The following is an 18,056-nucleotide window of genomic DNA, read 5'->3' as shown; positions in this document are numbered from 1 at the left end:
ATGTTCCCATTTTACATGTTATAGTAGATAGATCGATTAATGACATTACGTCCACATGCAACGCTATCAGTTCATCTTTGTTACAGACTTTTAAATGTTTCGGTTTTAATTTTACAAAAGCTTGAAGTAGGTCTGACATATGCAACACATTTTTGAGAATAATATTTGAAATTTTGAGTTAAAATTTGCCGTGGTCGCATTTGTGCGAGTGCATGCTGTTCTGCTCCAAAGCGTCTGCTCTACAGTGAGCGTTTCAGAGCCAGTCAGTTTTAAGGAAAAAATAAAAATCACGCAAGCACGGTCACCGAAAGCCAGTTTAGTTTTACTTTTTTGTTTGTTTTCATTTTGAAAACCGTTTACCTCACATTACGCTTTAGAGGCTTTCTTTTATTTTTATAATATAAATTGGCTTGCTCAGTGTTTGCGCGCCCTGTAATAATTTTTTTAGTCGGCAAATAACACAGCACGTGATGGAGTCCATGCCTCGTCTTATTAGTTTTTGTTAATAAATGCTATATAAGCTAGTTTTGTTTTGTTCTTGTTGTGTTGTTTAATTAAAAATAACAAATCCATCTTTTAGGAATTTGTTTTAATCTTAAAATTGGAGTAGCCTATATATGTAAGCAAAACCAAGATCATGAATTCGAAAGTAAAAGTGAAAAGCATCCCAAGACATTCCAATAGCGGAAATCCCGTTCACAAAATTAAAATCACAAATAATACTAATGAAAAAGAACGGGTTGAATGTTAACTACGTTACCATAAACTATAAATTATGATAACAGACAAAATATTTATCAGCAATGAGCATTGATTAATCCCATGTTGTAGCAAAAAATAAATAAATAAAAAAGAAACCAAAGCATATGCACGTGCGACCAACTGAGAGAGTTATGCCGCATTCCAGGCAACCCGTTACCCGTGTTTTTCCAAACTTCTACCCGTGAAAGTGCACTGGAAAGGCAGTCAAACCCACCCGTGAACTCGTACTAGATCGAAGTTCCGAGTTGTGCCGTAACATAGCCCGAGAAACAACAATATCAGTCTCTAGGGTTGCGGTGTTAATGCAAGTGGCACACGGTGGAAAAATAGAGTTTAGGGCAATATAACTTTGCAATCAAATGATTAATAATATAAAAATAATAAATGCGCTTAAGCCATTTAATTGTGGTTTGAAGTGGTGATTTACGAGCTCAAAAACCTGCCTGTGGCAAAAAGTCCTACACAAGGGGAATAGTGTGATTAAGGTGTGTACATGTCTTCCATAATGCGACTATAATAGGAATACTCCACCTGTCTTAATTCGATTTGTGTTTACTCCGATTATGACTTTAGTCGGATTAAATTAATCAAAAATATCAGTTTACATGGTTGTTTCTTAATCAGAGAATTGTCTTAATCGCGTTAAAGTCGGAATATTGTTGTCCATGTAAACGTACTCACTGTTTGCATCATTGGCTTTTCTGACTTTGTAAACTTGCTCAGTACCTCACCTGGTACAGCACTCCACCTATTGCAGAGCACTCCTGTAAAGAACCAACCGTAGTATAATAAATTTGTGTCAGATTGATGTTAATCTTTTCATTTGAACATGTTTTAGCGCCACTCACTGAATATGCCACTTTGAAGGTGTCATGAAAAATGACAATCACAAAGTCATTTCCCAATAAGTCTGGGTTACATACTAGCATTTTCTTTACAAATCAATATGAGCTGTTTACTTTATTTTAATGAAGTAATGTTATACCAGTTTGTAACCTGAGTGAAGATAGCATTTTGTAATGTTTTACACATTATTTTCTATTATTATTTTCTTTTTTTGCTTTTATCTGACGATAATTATGAAGAAATCTTTTCCCCTTGGTCATGACAAAGAAATATCATCTAATCAGTGAATGTAAAATGAAAATGTATATCAAAAAGGCTAATGTAATAGCATCTGCCTGAATATTCATTATTGTGCTTTTGGCAGTAGGAGGAACTTTGGTGTGAATTATGAGCGCAGCTGGAAACAAGAACTGGACTGGAAACACATGAGATTTTGTCTCCAGTGAATTCTGTTCTGTTCTAATGGCTTCTGTACACCATGTGCATTTAGCATGCAAGAAGTTTTAGACCGGACGTACTTTTGTTCCAAAAGCCCAACAGTGCTTAGATGACATTGTGATCTTTGTAACAGCTTTCTAAAAATGATTCAACACTGTATCAGAGCTTGTGAAAAATAGAATTAATATTTTAACATTTCCTTTTGATGCAGTAATGCTAATATTAAATGAGTTGACTCATAACGTAATGACTGCGCAAAGATATTTACATTGTTTGGAGTTCGGAGAATGAATAGATGCATGTGTTAAACATTGTTATATGGTAAAAGTACTATATGGTTGTCACACAACCTCATCATGTTGCATGGTTAATTTAGTGTGTGGCTATGATTTGGCTAGTTAATATAGCCATATGCACCCCTGTTAGTAAGTGATTACCTTAGAAAATATGTAGGGTCATATTCATACTCTTTTTTTTACGGGTAACACAAGTGATTGGAAGTGATCTCTTATCACTTTCTGTTCAGGTCGAACACACCTATGCTCTCTACAGTCTTCATACATTATGTATATGTGCATTTACATTGCTTTGACTGAAAGCCATTGGTTTATTATGTACAATGCATTTTATTGGTCAAACCTCTTTTCTAGTCATTACTTTCAGCAGCTATAAAAACAGTAGCATAACAAAGGACATGTCCAAAAAAAGAGAAAGTATGTTCCACCCCAAAATATGTTATGACAACTTAAGCTTAGCCAACAGAGGTATTTCGGTCTTTCTCCATTCAAATAAATAGTAGCTAAACTTGCATGCTTAGAAAGTAGCTGCCTTGGATCATAATCATGATGGCCGCCAAGTGTCTTAAGAGTTCTTAATATTAATGCATTACTGCTAATGTATGTTGTATTAATGTCCTTTTTGCAATTTGATGTGTGGCATTTGTCTGTCTAGATGCATAACAGTTTAATAGCATTTACATAAAAAGTTGAAGTCTAAGAATAACTAACGTTGTCATCTGCATTATAGTGTTTAAATAGTTAGAAACTCACGTCAAATGTTAAAGTCCTTTAAAGTGGTGATCTCATGCAATAACCTTATTTTCTATGCCCAGATGCATCTAAGAAAGACATCCCAGAGGACTTTGACATTGACATGGACGCTCCTGAAACCGAGAAGGCAGCCGTCGCCATTCAATCTCAGTTCAGGAAGTTCCAGAAGAAGAAGACCGATGATAAGTCATAGTCGCCAGCGGACTTCTCCGTCCGCACGGCCCCATCAGGACAGCATGGTTTGATGTTGCATGTAATAGAATCCATTCTGTATGGACTCAAGGGAGGGGCAGGGGAAATCAAGGTCGTAATCTGTCAATCACTGATCTGACCTGTTATTTTACTGCTGTAACTGTGAATTCCGTAGTTTCTATTCATTTTGGTACTAGCTTTATTCTCCATTCTAGCCAAGAATATCTGTTATACTATTGGTGCATGCTTTTCTTTTTTACCTCAAAGAGCTGGATTGCCAGCCTGTCCTTTATTTGTGAAAGCACAATATGTTTTCATTGTGAGCTGCTTATGAAATTGACTTTAGTCAGAAACCGTGAGCATTACGTGTATGTAAATATAGAGCAGAACTTTATTTTTGTTTCACGCCATTAGTCCTCAGATGATAAAATGCTTTAGCATACATTCTCACCCCAGTGGAGTTCTAAAAATAGCTTGTCTTTTGAAACCCATATTGTTGAATAATTCCCAGCTTATCTTCCCAAATCCTCACTGTGTGCTCGCTTTTCTTTATTGATTCATGGTGTTGAATGCAATGCTGGATGAAATGACTTGAGAGTGAGAGTTTGATTGTCTAGTTTGCTGTGGCATGTCATAACATTTCTGTTCATTTTCTTCCTTTGCAAAGGATCATGGCACAAACATTAGCCAAATGATTTCTATCTCACCTCAACTCACACCTCAACTCAGTCTGATTGAAACAAGAAACTATTAATAAACATCCTTGAGTCTCTGGAACTAAATACTGCATTGTCTTTTAATTAAAACTCCTAAAAAACCTTAAAGCAGGATTTAAATGAATGGAATAATAAACAATCAACATCTGTGCTGTTTAAAATAAAAGACACATAAAAATGACAAAGAACATTTCAGCATTACCTTATAAAAATTACAGTGCTCTTAGGGGGTCGTTCACCCAATGAAATTTCACCCTTATGTTCAATTCCAAAGCGCGCACACACACACACACACACACACACACACACACACACACACACACACACACACACACACACACACACACAGAAAAAATGATTAACATGAATTTTTCAAAACGTGAGTTTAAAAGGGAGTAAAAATCTTGCCTTTTACTTTGGTTCCATGAAGAATGTTTAACATCTGAAGAACCTTTCTGTTTCACAAAAGGTTCTTTTGGGTTTTTAAAAAAAACATTGACTGAATGGTTCTTTGTGGAACTAAAAATGGTTCTTCTATGGCATCACTTGTGAAGAACCTTTTAAAGCAACTTTATATTTAAGAGTGTATCTGTGTGGGTCATTCTCAGGTAACGGTGCCATTTGTGCCATTATTTGATAGATTTAATGGTTTTTATGGGTTTATTAGCAATATCATTACTTTTAATAGCATTTCATTATTTACAATTATATATTGGCCTTGTCAAACTCAGCTTTTAAACTCACTTTACAATATACAGTGCCTATAGAAAATCATCATACCCCTTTAAAAGAGTTACTTGATTTGTCATACCAAGGCTGGTCATACAGCCTTAAATTAAACTCCATTCCAAATAACTTTTCCAGCTTTATTTACAATTCTGGTCTTACAACATCAAACCAATGAAAGAAAAAAATAACAGTCCTACAAATGAATATCACCTAAAATTACAGGGTTGGAAACGTCATCAGTCTCTTGATTTAATACTTTGTAGATCCACCTTTTGCTGTAATTACAGCCATTAGTCTTTTTGGATATGTCTGTACTAGCTTTACACACCTTAAATGGGGAATATTTGCCCATTCTACCTTGCATAATTGTTCAAGTTTAGTCAAATTCTGTGGTGAGTGGCAATGGACTCATTTCTTTAAATCCATCCACAGATTTTCAATTGGATTTAAGTCAGAGCTCTTCCAAATGTGTTTTTGCATAGTGCAAATGAGAAAGGCTTCTTTCATGCCACCCTGCCATATGGTATATATAGCATATAGCTTTGTGAAAAGCTTGGGAGATGTTGTCACATGCACAGACTGACCAGACCCAGCCATAAAGTCCTTCAAAGCTGCCTTTGGCCTCCTGGTAGCTTCTCTTATCAATGCCCTCCTGGCTCTGTTAACCACTTTGGATGGATGCCCTGATCTAGGTAATGTGCTGGTGGTGCCATATACTTTCCACTTCTTAATGATGCTCTAAACAGTACTCAGAGGGTACTGGCCTTCTCCTAACTTGTACCTTTCTTTTGAAAGCACTTTCTCAACCATGGTGAATTCTTTGCACTACTACCAGTGGAATTTTCAAGAAACAGCTGGTTTTATTCTGAAGTAATCAACAGCACTACTATTGATGTCAGGTGGGGCAATTAGCCTGGTTTTTAATCTGGATGTTGACTGCTTGCACATGAGCAAGTTTATAATGATGATTTGATGATGAGAATTTTACAAATATAGACCATTATACACTGGGGACAAAATGGTGTAGGAGTGACAAAGAAACTGTGAATTCAGCATGATATTTTGAAGCAGAAAGTGTGCTCTACATCAACATCTGAACTGCTTTTTTAAAAGATAAATTCATTCAGGTTTTAACAATATATCAGTATGACACACATTCTTAGCTCCACTTCTATTATTTTACAAAAAAAAGGCCCATAAGACCTGTTTAAAACATCTCAGTCTTTAATTTGCATATATTATACTGATATCAGAGTCAAAATGGCGGACAGTGCAAGCAATAAACCATCTTCCCTCAGCAAATTCTATGTTGAAAGCAGTTTTAGAAAGAATAGAGCACCTACCCTTCAGATCTGTTGAAGGTCACACATTGCACTGAGTAATATATTATTTATACTGAATCCTCTAGTGTATTTGAGCCCAGATCCCCTCATATGTACACACACACACACACACACACACACACACACACACACACACACACACACACACACACACACACACACACACACACACACACACACACACACACACACACACACACACACACACACACACACACACACACACACACCTACCTCTGTACTGAGGAGAGATGCATGAAGAAACACCTTCAGAAATATTTAAAGGCCCAGTACGGGGAAATAATGCCATCAGTGGAGCTGACAAGATGGGAAGAGCACAAATGAACACTGGCCATATGCTAGTATGTTGGTTCCTGAATAGTGTGTCCTAAAGCTCTTCTGTAGCTCAAGGCTTTCAATCAAAAAAAAAAAAAAAAAAATTATATTAATTACTGAAGTACACTTTTTTCAACAAATAACTTTGGTATTAAATATGCCCCAAAAGAAACCCATAAATACCTCTGTGTATTGTTCTTTTTGAGAAAGACTAGTCTATTGACACGTCTCAGAGCACTATTGTCTTGAAAGCAAAAAAGCAAACTGGATCTAACCAGCACAGAAAGAGAAGTGGATGGCCCAGGTGCACAACAGCAAGATAACAAGTACATCAGAACCATTAATTTGAGAAACAGACGCTTCTGGTGCTCAGCTACAACTTTGTTGTGTGAAGGTAAGACTCTAGAATACATGAGGTCTGCCAGTGGCATTAGTGCACATGGAGGATTCTTTGATAAACAGAACGTTTGAAGTACAACATTTATTTGAAATAGAAATAGTCATTTGCAACATACATCTTATATTATCGTCTTATACTGTAGTTTTTCAGCAAATCATTGCATCCTTGGTGAATAAAAGTAAAAAAAAATCTTTCAAAAACTAAATTTTCATAGTAATCCCAAAATTTTGAAGAATGATTTCTACTATTTAAATTTTTAACATGTCTTTAATTAGTTTTCATAACTGTGTCCCTACACTCTTAAAAATAAAGGTGCTTCACAATGCCATAGAAGAACTTTTTTGTCTAAATGGTTCCTTAAAGAACCTTTAACATCTGAAGAACCTTTCTGTTTCACAAAAGGAACTCTTCAGATTATAAAAAGGTAAGAAAGAGGTGGTTCTTTAAAGAACCTTTGACTGAATGGCTCTTCTATGGCATCGCTGTGAAAAACCTTTTAAAGCACCTTTATTTGTAAGAGTGTATTATGATAAGTCTTGCTTCCATATTTCATTTGCTATGAGCTCAATGAGGCCACACAATCTCTTGTCAAGACCATTTGTGTGGTGGAGTTGCCATATCATGATTAAATGGGATTTTAAAATAATTTTCTTTAACCTTTACCAACTCCAAAATAACTGCATTTAATAGACATACCTGTGTAATATCCCAAATACAAAAAGATATTTTGTCAACACTGCAAGCCTGTAACCTCAATGTTTGAATGAAAGACTTTTCAAGTCTTTTACACTATTAACACAGCCACACTTTTAGTACACATCGTTTTTGAATCTGATGATGTTGACAGTTGCGATACCACATTTTCTGACAAAATGAAGGGAGGTTGTACAAAAATATAAATGAATACTTCTGAATATGTTTAACAGATACACACTACAAATTCATTCATCTATAAACATATATTTAATATATTTTAGACTTTTTACTTTATGTTAGTGTGATGATATTTTTTGTCCTCCATGCATAAAACTTTGTTTTTAACTATATTTTCACTTTTCTGGAGTGGGATTGCCACTAGAGCACCATTGTCAGACACCTTTTACCAAAAGAACTAAGAAAACCTAAAACCAAATCAAAACTTTTATTTGAATGGAATTCAATGTAGTTCTTGGAGTTGAGCTGGAGGTGTCCAGATGAACATGAAGATATGAGTTAGACTTTAGTTTTACTAAACAGATCTGGAGAAAAAGTAAGTTTAACTGTAGCTGTAAGTTTCACGTTGGTTTGTCTGAGCATTTCTTGAGGAGGCATTTGACTGTGTATTTGTCGGAAAGTCATTTATAAATTGGATTTTTTATTAAAACAGTATCCGAGTAAACTTTTTTTTGCTATAGTGTGAGTGCTAGTATAGTGTCAGTTTCCAACTGATTGAGGAGAAATCCACACAAACAGAAGAGCTCCTCCTACAGGCAGTAGTCAGAGCTCAAGTCATAAGCATTTCAAAAGACTGCAGTGCCATCTGCTGGTTATGGATCATGGAAGGGGATCTAAGTCTGTAAGCTGGTCACAAAATTTCCCCTTGACTTCCTGTGGGCTGGACCCTCTAGAATTGTTATTTATTTGTTTGCATTATGACATTATTTTCCTGACTTAAACTAATTCCGTTTCCTGTTGCCCCAGGATGTTTCACTTATGAGAATATATGATTCGTATTACAGTCATTCTAGATTATCGTCCTCTTGACAAGCATCATGTTTTACCATTTTTGTCTTTCTGTTTAAGGCAAGCATCTAACTGACGTCTAGGCTGACATTCGAAAGGCAGGCTTGACGAAAAACATCAAGTGGAGCATTAGATATCAGAACACTACTTTCATCATTCTGTCTGTCTGCTGTCACCATTAGACACGTTTGTCAATTATAGTTTAGAGACTGCGTCATTAGTTTGTCTCTTTATTGTCAATCATCTTCGGGTTTATTTTTCATTATGCATTACTGAATACATTCATATCTGTTAGTACTTCAAGATGTCCAAGAATTACGAAATTATTAGTAAATCCAGTGTCATATTGCTCAGTTAAAATATCTTCTCTTTGTTGCGTGTCTTACACAAAACAGGCCACACCATCTACAAACAGGTGAATCAGATACCATTCATTCAAGGAGCTGCTGGAGAAAACTGCAGATAGACATTTACGGTTCTTCCGCGGTTCTCTCTTTGTGTCACACATGCTCTGCAGCTCATCAGATGGATCTACCGTTACGCAGTCACAAAAAACTCCATAAGTGGAAAAAAAGACAAGAGAACCCAACAGTTTTAATTTTCTAATCAAACCAGATGTGTGCAAACATGACTAAGGACTTTATTTACCAAATCTTTTTTCCCTGTATTATCCACAAATAAAAGTGATCTCTTCATGTGTATGTATATATTTATATTTATATATTTATATATATATATATATTTATATGTATATTATAACATATATTATAACATATAATGTCATAACATATATTATAACATTATATAATCCCTTAGTGTGACAAAAATCTCTTGGAATTCATTTTTTATTTTCAGGTCCCCATGCAGTCCTTAGAAAGCACAACATTCTGAGACGACTGGAAAATGTGGATGCGCGTCTTCCACGTTGGACTCGTTGCCCTTCCTCCCATGTCTTCCGAGATCGTCAGATACACCGCCGCGATAAACAGCTCGGAAAATGCCGATCACACCTCATAGTTTCATCAAAACAATAGAGTCATGGATAGAGAAAGAAACATCTTTCTGCAGAGCTGACCACACCCCGCCTTTTTTAAACCATTTTTTGATAATTTTTCTCTATTTTTATATAATAATAATAATGACTATAGAATTATCCTTGATATAAATTCAAAAGTAGTTCCTCTGTCAATTTAAATAAATAATTTTGGCAATCTTCATAACGGTGGTATTTAAAATAAATGAATGATTACGTAAAAAATCCAACTCAGTCAGAAAAGAGGGCAAGAGAAGGTGGTGAGCGAAAGAAAGAAAGTGTAAAAAAACAGCAGAGAGAGTGAGACAGATAGAAAGAAAGACAGATGCAAAGAAAACTATCCACTTCTTTAGGAATTCAGAATGTATGTACAGGACTCATCACTGAATCAGAAAAGCGCTCGTCTTTGCAGCAGGTCCTCACGTGTTTGTGTGTGCGTGACAGTGCAACGTGGTCCATAGCTGTAGTCCTGTGTTATACAAGTGTGTAGGACTTTGCGTAGGGGTTGTTGCTTTGTTTCAGGTGTCCTCTGGAGTCTAGCAGCGATTCCTGGGAGCTGCTGAGTTTGGCGGCCTGGGCCAGGTCGCCCGGCTCGCGCTGTGGCAGTGTAGAGGCAGTTCCTGGCTGCCACTGTTGTACTGCCTCTCTGCTGGGGGGGCCGGAGGAAGAGAGGGCTGACGAGGGGGTCTCGGAGGGTGTGGGTGCCAGCAATGCTGGTCGCTTCGCCATTCGGCTCTTCTGTGGGTCCATACAAGTCTGTCCTGTGGCCTCTCGACCTGAAGGGGCTGCTCCCCGGTTCAAAAGGAAGTCCATGCGTAGGTAAGGGGGAAGATGGACCAGTTCACCTCCTACGAGACAGACAGGGTCATGTAAGTGTGAGCACTGAGCAAAGATCAGATTTGCTTTCCACAAATGTGACAAGTGAAGAAACTAGACTTTAAAGGAATGTTCTGGGTTTAAAACATGACAGGAGAGTTTTTGGACAGGAGAAGGTAGGGTAGGGTACAATAGAAACAGGTCAGGTTTAGGATAAGATATGATAGGACAGAACAGAATAGGGTAGGCTAAAGGGCAGGATAAAATATGTTTAGAAAAGGATAGACTTGTTTTAGGTTAGGGTAGGAAAGAACAGGACAGGACAGATTTACTAATGCGTAGAGTAAGTAGGATAGGACAGAATAGGATAGGATACATTTGTTTTAGGGTGTATACGATAGAATATATTACGAGGCATGGGTGACGCTGGGGTTGCGGGTGCAGTTGCCGATCATAGTCTGTTTGATCAATTTGCCTAGATAACTGAGTGCTATTAGCCGCATATCCAGTAATTTGTGCAGAGAGTGGAAGCTAAAGCCACTTTGCAGGACATGGAGACGCCTGCGCGATCACTTGCATTTTTTTTCAGTGGAAGCAATTTAAAATTATCAGTGTTATTTGTGCGCACTCAACTAAACGTTACACCAGTGCTTTTATAAAATAAAGAAAACAAACGCTTCCTGCTGTCTCATTCTTGAACAGGAGCGCTTCACAAAAATGAACGGAAACTCAGCGAATACATGCCTCACTGACATGATATATCTATATCTTGACTGGCAAGACGGCCGCGAGCGGAAACTCAAACAGTGAAAGTGAGTTGTTCAAAACCTTTCTTTTTAGTAAACTGTGTACACGAACAATGTTCTCAATGCTCGAGTTCATGTGTAGAGACCCAGGCGATACTTCGAGCAAAGTGTCATGGTGTGTCGAGCCTTCTTAGTGTTGTAAAAATATTGATTTTGATGCGCTCAAATGTATGCCCCTAGTATTCCCATTCACCGGCCATTGACCAGAAAACTAAATCACGGTCAATCTCAAAAACGGCTCGTTTGTCGTAATTATGCTTTTAGATATAAGTTTGTCTCGTTTACAGTAAAAAAACAAAAAAAAACAGCCCAGGTTGCATTTTGGCAACAGTTATCCTTTAATGTACTGAAAAACTGAGTGTTTACTATTGTCCTCTTGCAATATCGACACACTATTTTCCTGTTTTTTACTGTAAAGTTGATTTGACACAATCGCTATATAAAGAAAGGTCTACATAATATGCTAAGAGAAGTTAGGCTGAGAATTTATTTAGGCTTAAGTAAGGTAGGATAGTTTTGGTAAGGACAGGGCAAAATAGGACTTGTTTGAGATCAAATTAGCTTTTCCACAACATGATAAATGAGGAAAAAAGATGGAGGAAGATTTTAAAGCAATGTTTTAGGTTCAAAATAAAATTCTGCATTTAAGGTCTACTGACAGAAGGGCAGGACAGTAAAGGACATGGACAGTGTAGTTTTAGGATTGGACAGAATAGATTTAGGCTTGGAGAGGATAACCCAGCTAGAAATGTGTTATGTTCTGGGAATATTTTCAGCTGCAAATTTTAAGTTCCCAGAATGGTGTGTTAAAAAGTAGGATAACATTCTCTAAAAACATTAATCAAAAGTTATCAATAAACATTTTTAGAACATTGTCCTCTAACATTCTAATAAAGCCTCCCACCACACTAGATGTGAACATTGCTCAGATGTCAAATTTTGGTTGAAAGTGAAAACCCAACCTTTGTTTGATTTCAAGCTCCAGCGTCGTTAAAAAAACTCCAAAAACAGCATTACCAGCTTCACTTATAATAAACCAGATTGACTTTATTTCTGTCATACATTTACACAAGTTTTTATTGAAATTAACAGAGGTTTTGATGTTGATGTCTGTTTGAAAGTAATAGTTTGGTTTGATGTCACCATTATGGTGATGTTTGCTTCAGTTGGGCAATTTGACTCTTGGCCCTAATGTTTTTCTCTAGCTGCTATAACTCTGTTTGGCAAAAAGAAAATGTGATCAGATGATGTTGGCTACTTAATGATATCATCATGTAATGATCTGATCAACTGATCTCATCTAGAATCCAATCTATGTTAATAATTTCATATTAGTACAACAGCATAAGATCCAGTGGTGTTCTAATCAGATAACCTGTATTTGTACTTCTAATTACACATTGTTTACAAATCACCTGTAAACTGCTGTATGCTTAGACACACACAGACATTAAGAATCTGTGTACGAAACTCAACAATGGAGACATGCTTCATACCGCAATGCTTTCTGGGAGACCTGGATGAGTTTTGTATGATGCACCCAGAATACATTGCAGCATGAAGTATGTCACCATTGTTGAGATTCATACCCAGATTCTTGATGTTTGTAAGACAAACACATTTTTAAATGAGCGATTAAAATTCTGCTGGATCTCAGTATGTAGAACCATTTCATTGCTATAATAAATAATGTATAACTAACACCACAGAATAGACTTAACAAAATCAGATATATACATGATGATATTTGAACCACCAGCATATAGCCAACATTATAAACATAGTTACAACGGCAGCTAGAGAAAAACATCCAAAAGTCAAGAGTCAAATTGCCCATCTAAATCAAACACGTATCACCATAACGGTAACATCAAACAAACTATTACTTTCAAACAGACATCAAAATCTAAACCTCTGTTAATCTCAATAAGACCTTTTGTAAATGTATGACATAAAGTCAATCTGGTTTATAATAAGTGAAGCTGGTAATGTTTTTTTGCATTATTTAATTAAGTTGCAGCTTCATCAAACAAAGGTTGGGTTTTCACTTTCAACCAATAATTGACATCTTAGCAACATTAGAGTCCACATCCAATGTCCAATGGGAAGCTTCTTGATCAAATCTTTATTAGAATGTTAGAGGATAATTTTCTAACAATGTTATCAATAAACATTTGTAGAATGTTTTTAGAGAATGTTATCTTACCTTCTAGGAGAATATTCTGGGAACTAAAATAAAACGTGCCACTGAAAACATTCCCAGAACATGAAACATTTCTAGCTGAGAAGATAGTACTGGACTTGTGCTATTGATCTCCTTTGGAAACTGAAATCAGGGGAAATTGAGAATCAATAAAGCACTTTCAAATGATATCTTAAAGTTCTTGAAGGATATCAAACCATTACTAAACTACGTATTATGCTCTCACTGAGTCTTATCCTGTTAGACATTCTGTTAATTATCTTGGTATTGTATATTCTGTATATTGTACAAGTTCAAAACTGACTTTCAGTACAATATACAATTTTCACCTATTACTGAAAATGTCTGCTCAATTGAAGAAAACCTTAACAATACAATTGGTAACAAAACATTAAACAAACTAATGCAAAAGTGAGATATTTAATTTGTTTAAATAAATAAACAGTAATTAAGAATCCTATTATCAGCAGTTTTTTTTAAACCAACTTAAATGTAATCATTTACCCCCGGTTTTACAGACAAGGCTTAAGCCTAGTCCTAGACTAAAATGTAAGTCTGAGCTGTTTGAACTGAAAGAAACTTGCACTGACTGATCTAAAAATATATCGGTGCCTTTGTTTTGTCTCAAGATGCACAACAGTAATGTTTTTTTCTAAGCATGTTTATAAAAATTACTTAAATATCCTAATTGAACTATCTGCTAATCCTGGTTTAGTCTAAGCCCTGTCTGTGAAACCGGGCCTTAGTGTTTAATAGGCTTTATTGAACCCAGACACTTAGATTAAACTTAGACTGAGATTCCGTTCTCTAAAGCTAATTATGAATGTGTCCCTTTAAAAATCAATCTTTCCACTCTGACTGCTTTATAAACTGATTCAGCTGATTGTTCATGAGCTCTGTTCCAGAACTTATAGTGAGCTGCCGTTAAGTATCTTGGTGATTGGCTGCAGGAATATTGTGACTGTAAGCCAGGACAAATGACTGCTGTAGGGCGTCCTATAAATGACAGAGTGCAGTATTATACAGAACTCTTTCCAATAAGGCCAGTGCTTGAACTTGATATAACATTCAACAGCTCTATTGTGATAGTAAACTGCTGTTTTGTAAAGACAGATGATAGCTCCCCAGCACAGGATGCAGATCGCCCGTTTGCCCTTACAGAACACTGCCAGTTGCTCTTACTAACCAAAGGCTTCCTGTCTAGAGGCACAGTGGCTAGATACGTTCACAATGAGACAGTAACACTAAACTCTAACCAGTAACTCAAGAACCGTCTGGGGCTAAAATCAGCCTTGGGTGGCCCAGACGCAGGACACATTAAGCCTATTGATGCAAAAAGAACATGGCAGTGTGTTTGGACAACAGCCTTCATGCCTGTACCCATCAACACAGGAATTGATAGCAGACACTGCAAGAGGGACAGCTGACTGGTGAACAGGCAAACTGAGGAACGTGTGGAAAACGCATTGCACACATACACTACCGCTCAAAAGTTTGGAAAAATTAAGCTTTTTAATGTTTAGAAAATATGTCTCTATGCTCACCAAGGCTCATTTATTTGATTAAAAAATACAGCAAAACCATATGGTAAAATATTACTTTAATTTGATTATATTTTAGAATGTAATTTATTCCTGTGATGGCAAAGTTGAATCAAGTCTTCCATTGTCTTGAAAAATCATTCTAATATGCTGATTTGGTGCTTAGTTATTTTTAATTATTAGTTATGTTCACTTATTAATGATATGCTGAAGAGGCTACATTTTTTTTCTACATTTTTGATGAATAGTAAGTAGAGTTGTGGTACTCGGACTTGTACTCGGACTCGAGTCCGGTCTCGAGTTCAATTTTTAGCGGACTCGGATGCATTTTGACTCGCACTTGACTCGGACTCAAGCTTTTCGGACTCGGGAATAATTGCCGAGTCCAGGAACAGTTGACGGAAATTTTACTGACTCGATGCACTATTACGAAAGTGACATTCAGTATTCGCACGTGTTTAAAAGTCTTGCCAGTACTTGAAAGCCTGTTGGGAGAAATACAGATGTGTCACAATATCTGATCTGTGCATACGGTCTTAAAGCGACAGCGGCGTAAACCTGCTGCAGCAGACTGCGTCATATTACATTTACCTATTTTATGACACAATTCAGAATTTTTTTATATGATGTTTATATGTTGTATTTCGGACTTTATTACTCAAATTAACTCAACAGAGTTTTCTGAGGGGAAAAATGTCAGAAGTGTGGGATTTAAACTCATGATTTTGAGCTGAGGGGAAAAGGGAGAATGTCATTTCTTATCAAAATTGTGATATATAATCTCGGAATTGTGAAAATAAAGTCAGAATTTTGAAATATAAACTCAAATTTACTTTTTTTTACTCTTTTATTCCATGGCCTCCATAGACTGCTACTTAAAAACTGTCCCCTGCCAATGCAACCCTGTCCAAGGTCTTACCATTCGTCATATAAAACCCAAAACAGCCAAAATCAGAGATAAGAGGTGAATTTTCTGCTCCTCAGGTCTCATTCACTAAGCTTCCTACCCACCCCGTTGAATTTATATATTTACTATATAACAGCAAATAAAGTCAAGTCCTCTCTTGCCCTATAATTTTTCACATTCTAAAAGCTGTTTCACTATAAAATATGTCACAATACATAACTTAAAACTTCTGTTACATGACTTTAAAGTTTGCTGAGCAGGACACTAATTAGGAGATGAGATGAGATGGTGTGAAATAAAAAATCCAAATGGCAATATGCAATAGCGGTTTGCTTTTTTACATTTAAATTGTCATTGCCTTATTGTAGTTGTAAAGGTTAAAACAAGGTTAAGATACTGAAAAACAGTAGTGTTTAGTTGGACTCTGACTCGACTCGGACTCGATCCATTTGGACTCGGTCTTGAGTCCGACTCGACCCATTTTGGACTCGGACTCGACTCGGACTCGAATGGATAAAGACTCGGGCTCGACTCGGACTCGACTTAGGTGGACTCGACCCAACACTAATAGTAAGTCTTTTTTATTTTGACATATAAATCTTTTGTAACATTATAATGTCTTCATTACAAATGTCACTTTTGTTCAGTTATTCAAATGCATCCTTGGATCCTTCAAATGCATATATATTTATTTATTATTTCTAAAATGTCTTAATTGGTATTTAATTATTTTAAACAGTTTGAAGAATGGTAATGACAAGTAATGTCTGAAAGATCACATTATTTCACAATATTACAGTTTTACTGTATTTTTCATCAAATAAATTGTATTCCCATTGTAATTAATTTAATTTATAAATAAATTACGTGAAAGGACCTTCTTGACTAATTTACTAATAAACAGGATTGGTTTACATGTGTACTGAATACAAACACTGCTTCCACACTGGAGAGCTCTTACTGAGCTTAATGTTGATACAGCAGTGTCAGTTTGAAATCAAGCGGGAATACAGCAAACTGGTTTTCCCAAAAGCACAACTAGAGATTTGGCGCTTTCCCATGTTTGTAGCAGGGTCTTACCGGGTCTGTGTGCTTTGGGCACGGCCATATTCATGACCCGGCTGGCATCTTGTGGTTTGGGTGGGGAGGCGGTGAATCTGCAGATGCCTGACTCTGACGGCGTGCTGGATGTCAGGCTGTCTGTGTAATCATTGGTGCCGGCCGTCATCTGTTCGGAGGATGTGTCTGAGATGAAGCATTCTGTGATCGTGAACTTAGCGTGTCGCAGTTGTTCCTCCATCTTAGCATGTTCGTAGGCACGGGCTAACTCCTCGTACGTGGAGGAGGCGCTTTCTGTAGACACCATACTGCTGCGAGCACGGTCTGTGAGAGAGAATGCACATAGCATTATATTTCACAAAGCTTTTGGTCCAGAAAGTCACAGATTTTGGAACAAAACCACACTTTTAAGATACTACACTACACTTAGTAAGTATAGACATTTTTCCCCCCTAAGAGTAGGCATGGTCATTTGTAAATTTTATAGGCTTCTGGTTTGTCTGCACCAAGCTGTACAAAAAAAACGGTTTTGCTGCTTGATATTGCAGATTGGTGTGTCTTACCATGTTATTTTAAATGTATAATCTTAATTATGAACACACTGGCTTGTAGTGCAAACAGTTTTACCGTTTACAGTATGTTGTACTATTCTTCTTGTTATTTCCCTAAAGCGGCTTACTTCTGTGATGAAGAAAAAGGTGGATAGGGTGTTTTCACAACACGTCATCAATCGGCCATATTGGCGGCACTGAACGAAACTTGCATATTTTGCTGATTATTGCTGCTGAAAATGGCAAATTATTATCCTGTTTTGGGCTGTACTATTTGGTTGAACTGGGAAAAACATTTATCAGCACTATAGACTGCCAAACGTTATAACAAATCAAGAAGAAGCGTGCAAAAAAACAGTCTGAGGAACAAAAGGCATTTGTGGCTGACTTAACTGAACCAAGATTTTCAGGGCAAGAATCTTGATAACATTTGTCAAAGTCAAAGTCAAAGTCAACTTTATTGTCAATTCTGCCATATGTATCGGACATACAGAGAATTGAAATTGCGTTACTCTCAGACCCTAGGTGCATACACGTAACATAAATACAAAAGGCAGAATACAAATAAATACAATTATACATATAATTATATATAATATATGTTAAA

The 18,056-nt window shown here is 36.6% G+C and overlaps 2 protein-coding genes across 2 annotated transcripts in view; one reads left to right on the top strand and one right to left on the bottom strand.

Moving 5' to 3' along the window:
- pcp4b (Purkinje cell protein 4b) overlaps window positions 1–4,069 on the top strand; it is a 42,686-nt gene extending 38,617 nt beyond the window's left edge. Inside the window, exon 3 of the mRNA XM_073818392.1 lies at window positions 3,158–4,069. Within this exon, the coding sequence (XP_073674493.1) occupies window positions 3,158–3,288 (131 nt within the window). The 3' untranslated portion in view covers window positions 3,289–4,069. The remainder of the gene's footprint in view (window positions 1–3,157) is intronic.
- Window positions 4,070–9,153: 5,084 nt separating this feature from the next.
- dscamb (Down syndrome cell adhesion molecule b) overlaps window positions 9,154–18,056 on the bottom strand; it is a 182,337-nt gene continuing 173,434 nt past the window's right edge. The window contains exons 32-33 of the mRNA XM_073817585.1: window positions 16,920–17,222; window positions 9,154–10,414 (exon numbers count right to left, since the gene is read on the bottom strand). Of these exons, the coding sequence (XP_073673686.1) occupies window positions 10,041–10,414; window positions 16,920–17,222 (677 nt within the window). The 3' untranslated portion in view covers window positions 9,154–10,040. The remainder of the gene's footprint in view (window positions 10,415–16,919; window positions 17,223–18,056) is intronic.

Source organism: Garra rufa, chromosome 14, assembly GCF_049309525.1.
Source record: "Garra rufa chromosome 14, GarRuf1.0, whole genome shotgun sequence".
Lineage (NCBI taxonomy): Eukaryota > Metazoa > Chordata > Actinopteri > Cypriniformes > Cyprinidae > Garra > Garra rufa.
Note: the sequence above shows the minus strand (reverse complement) of the source record. Positions and strands in the feature narration are given on the sequence as shown.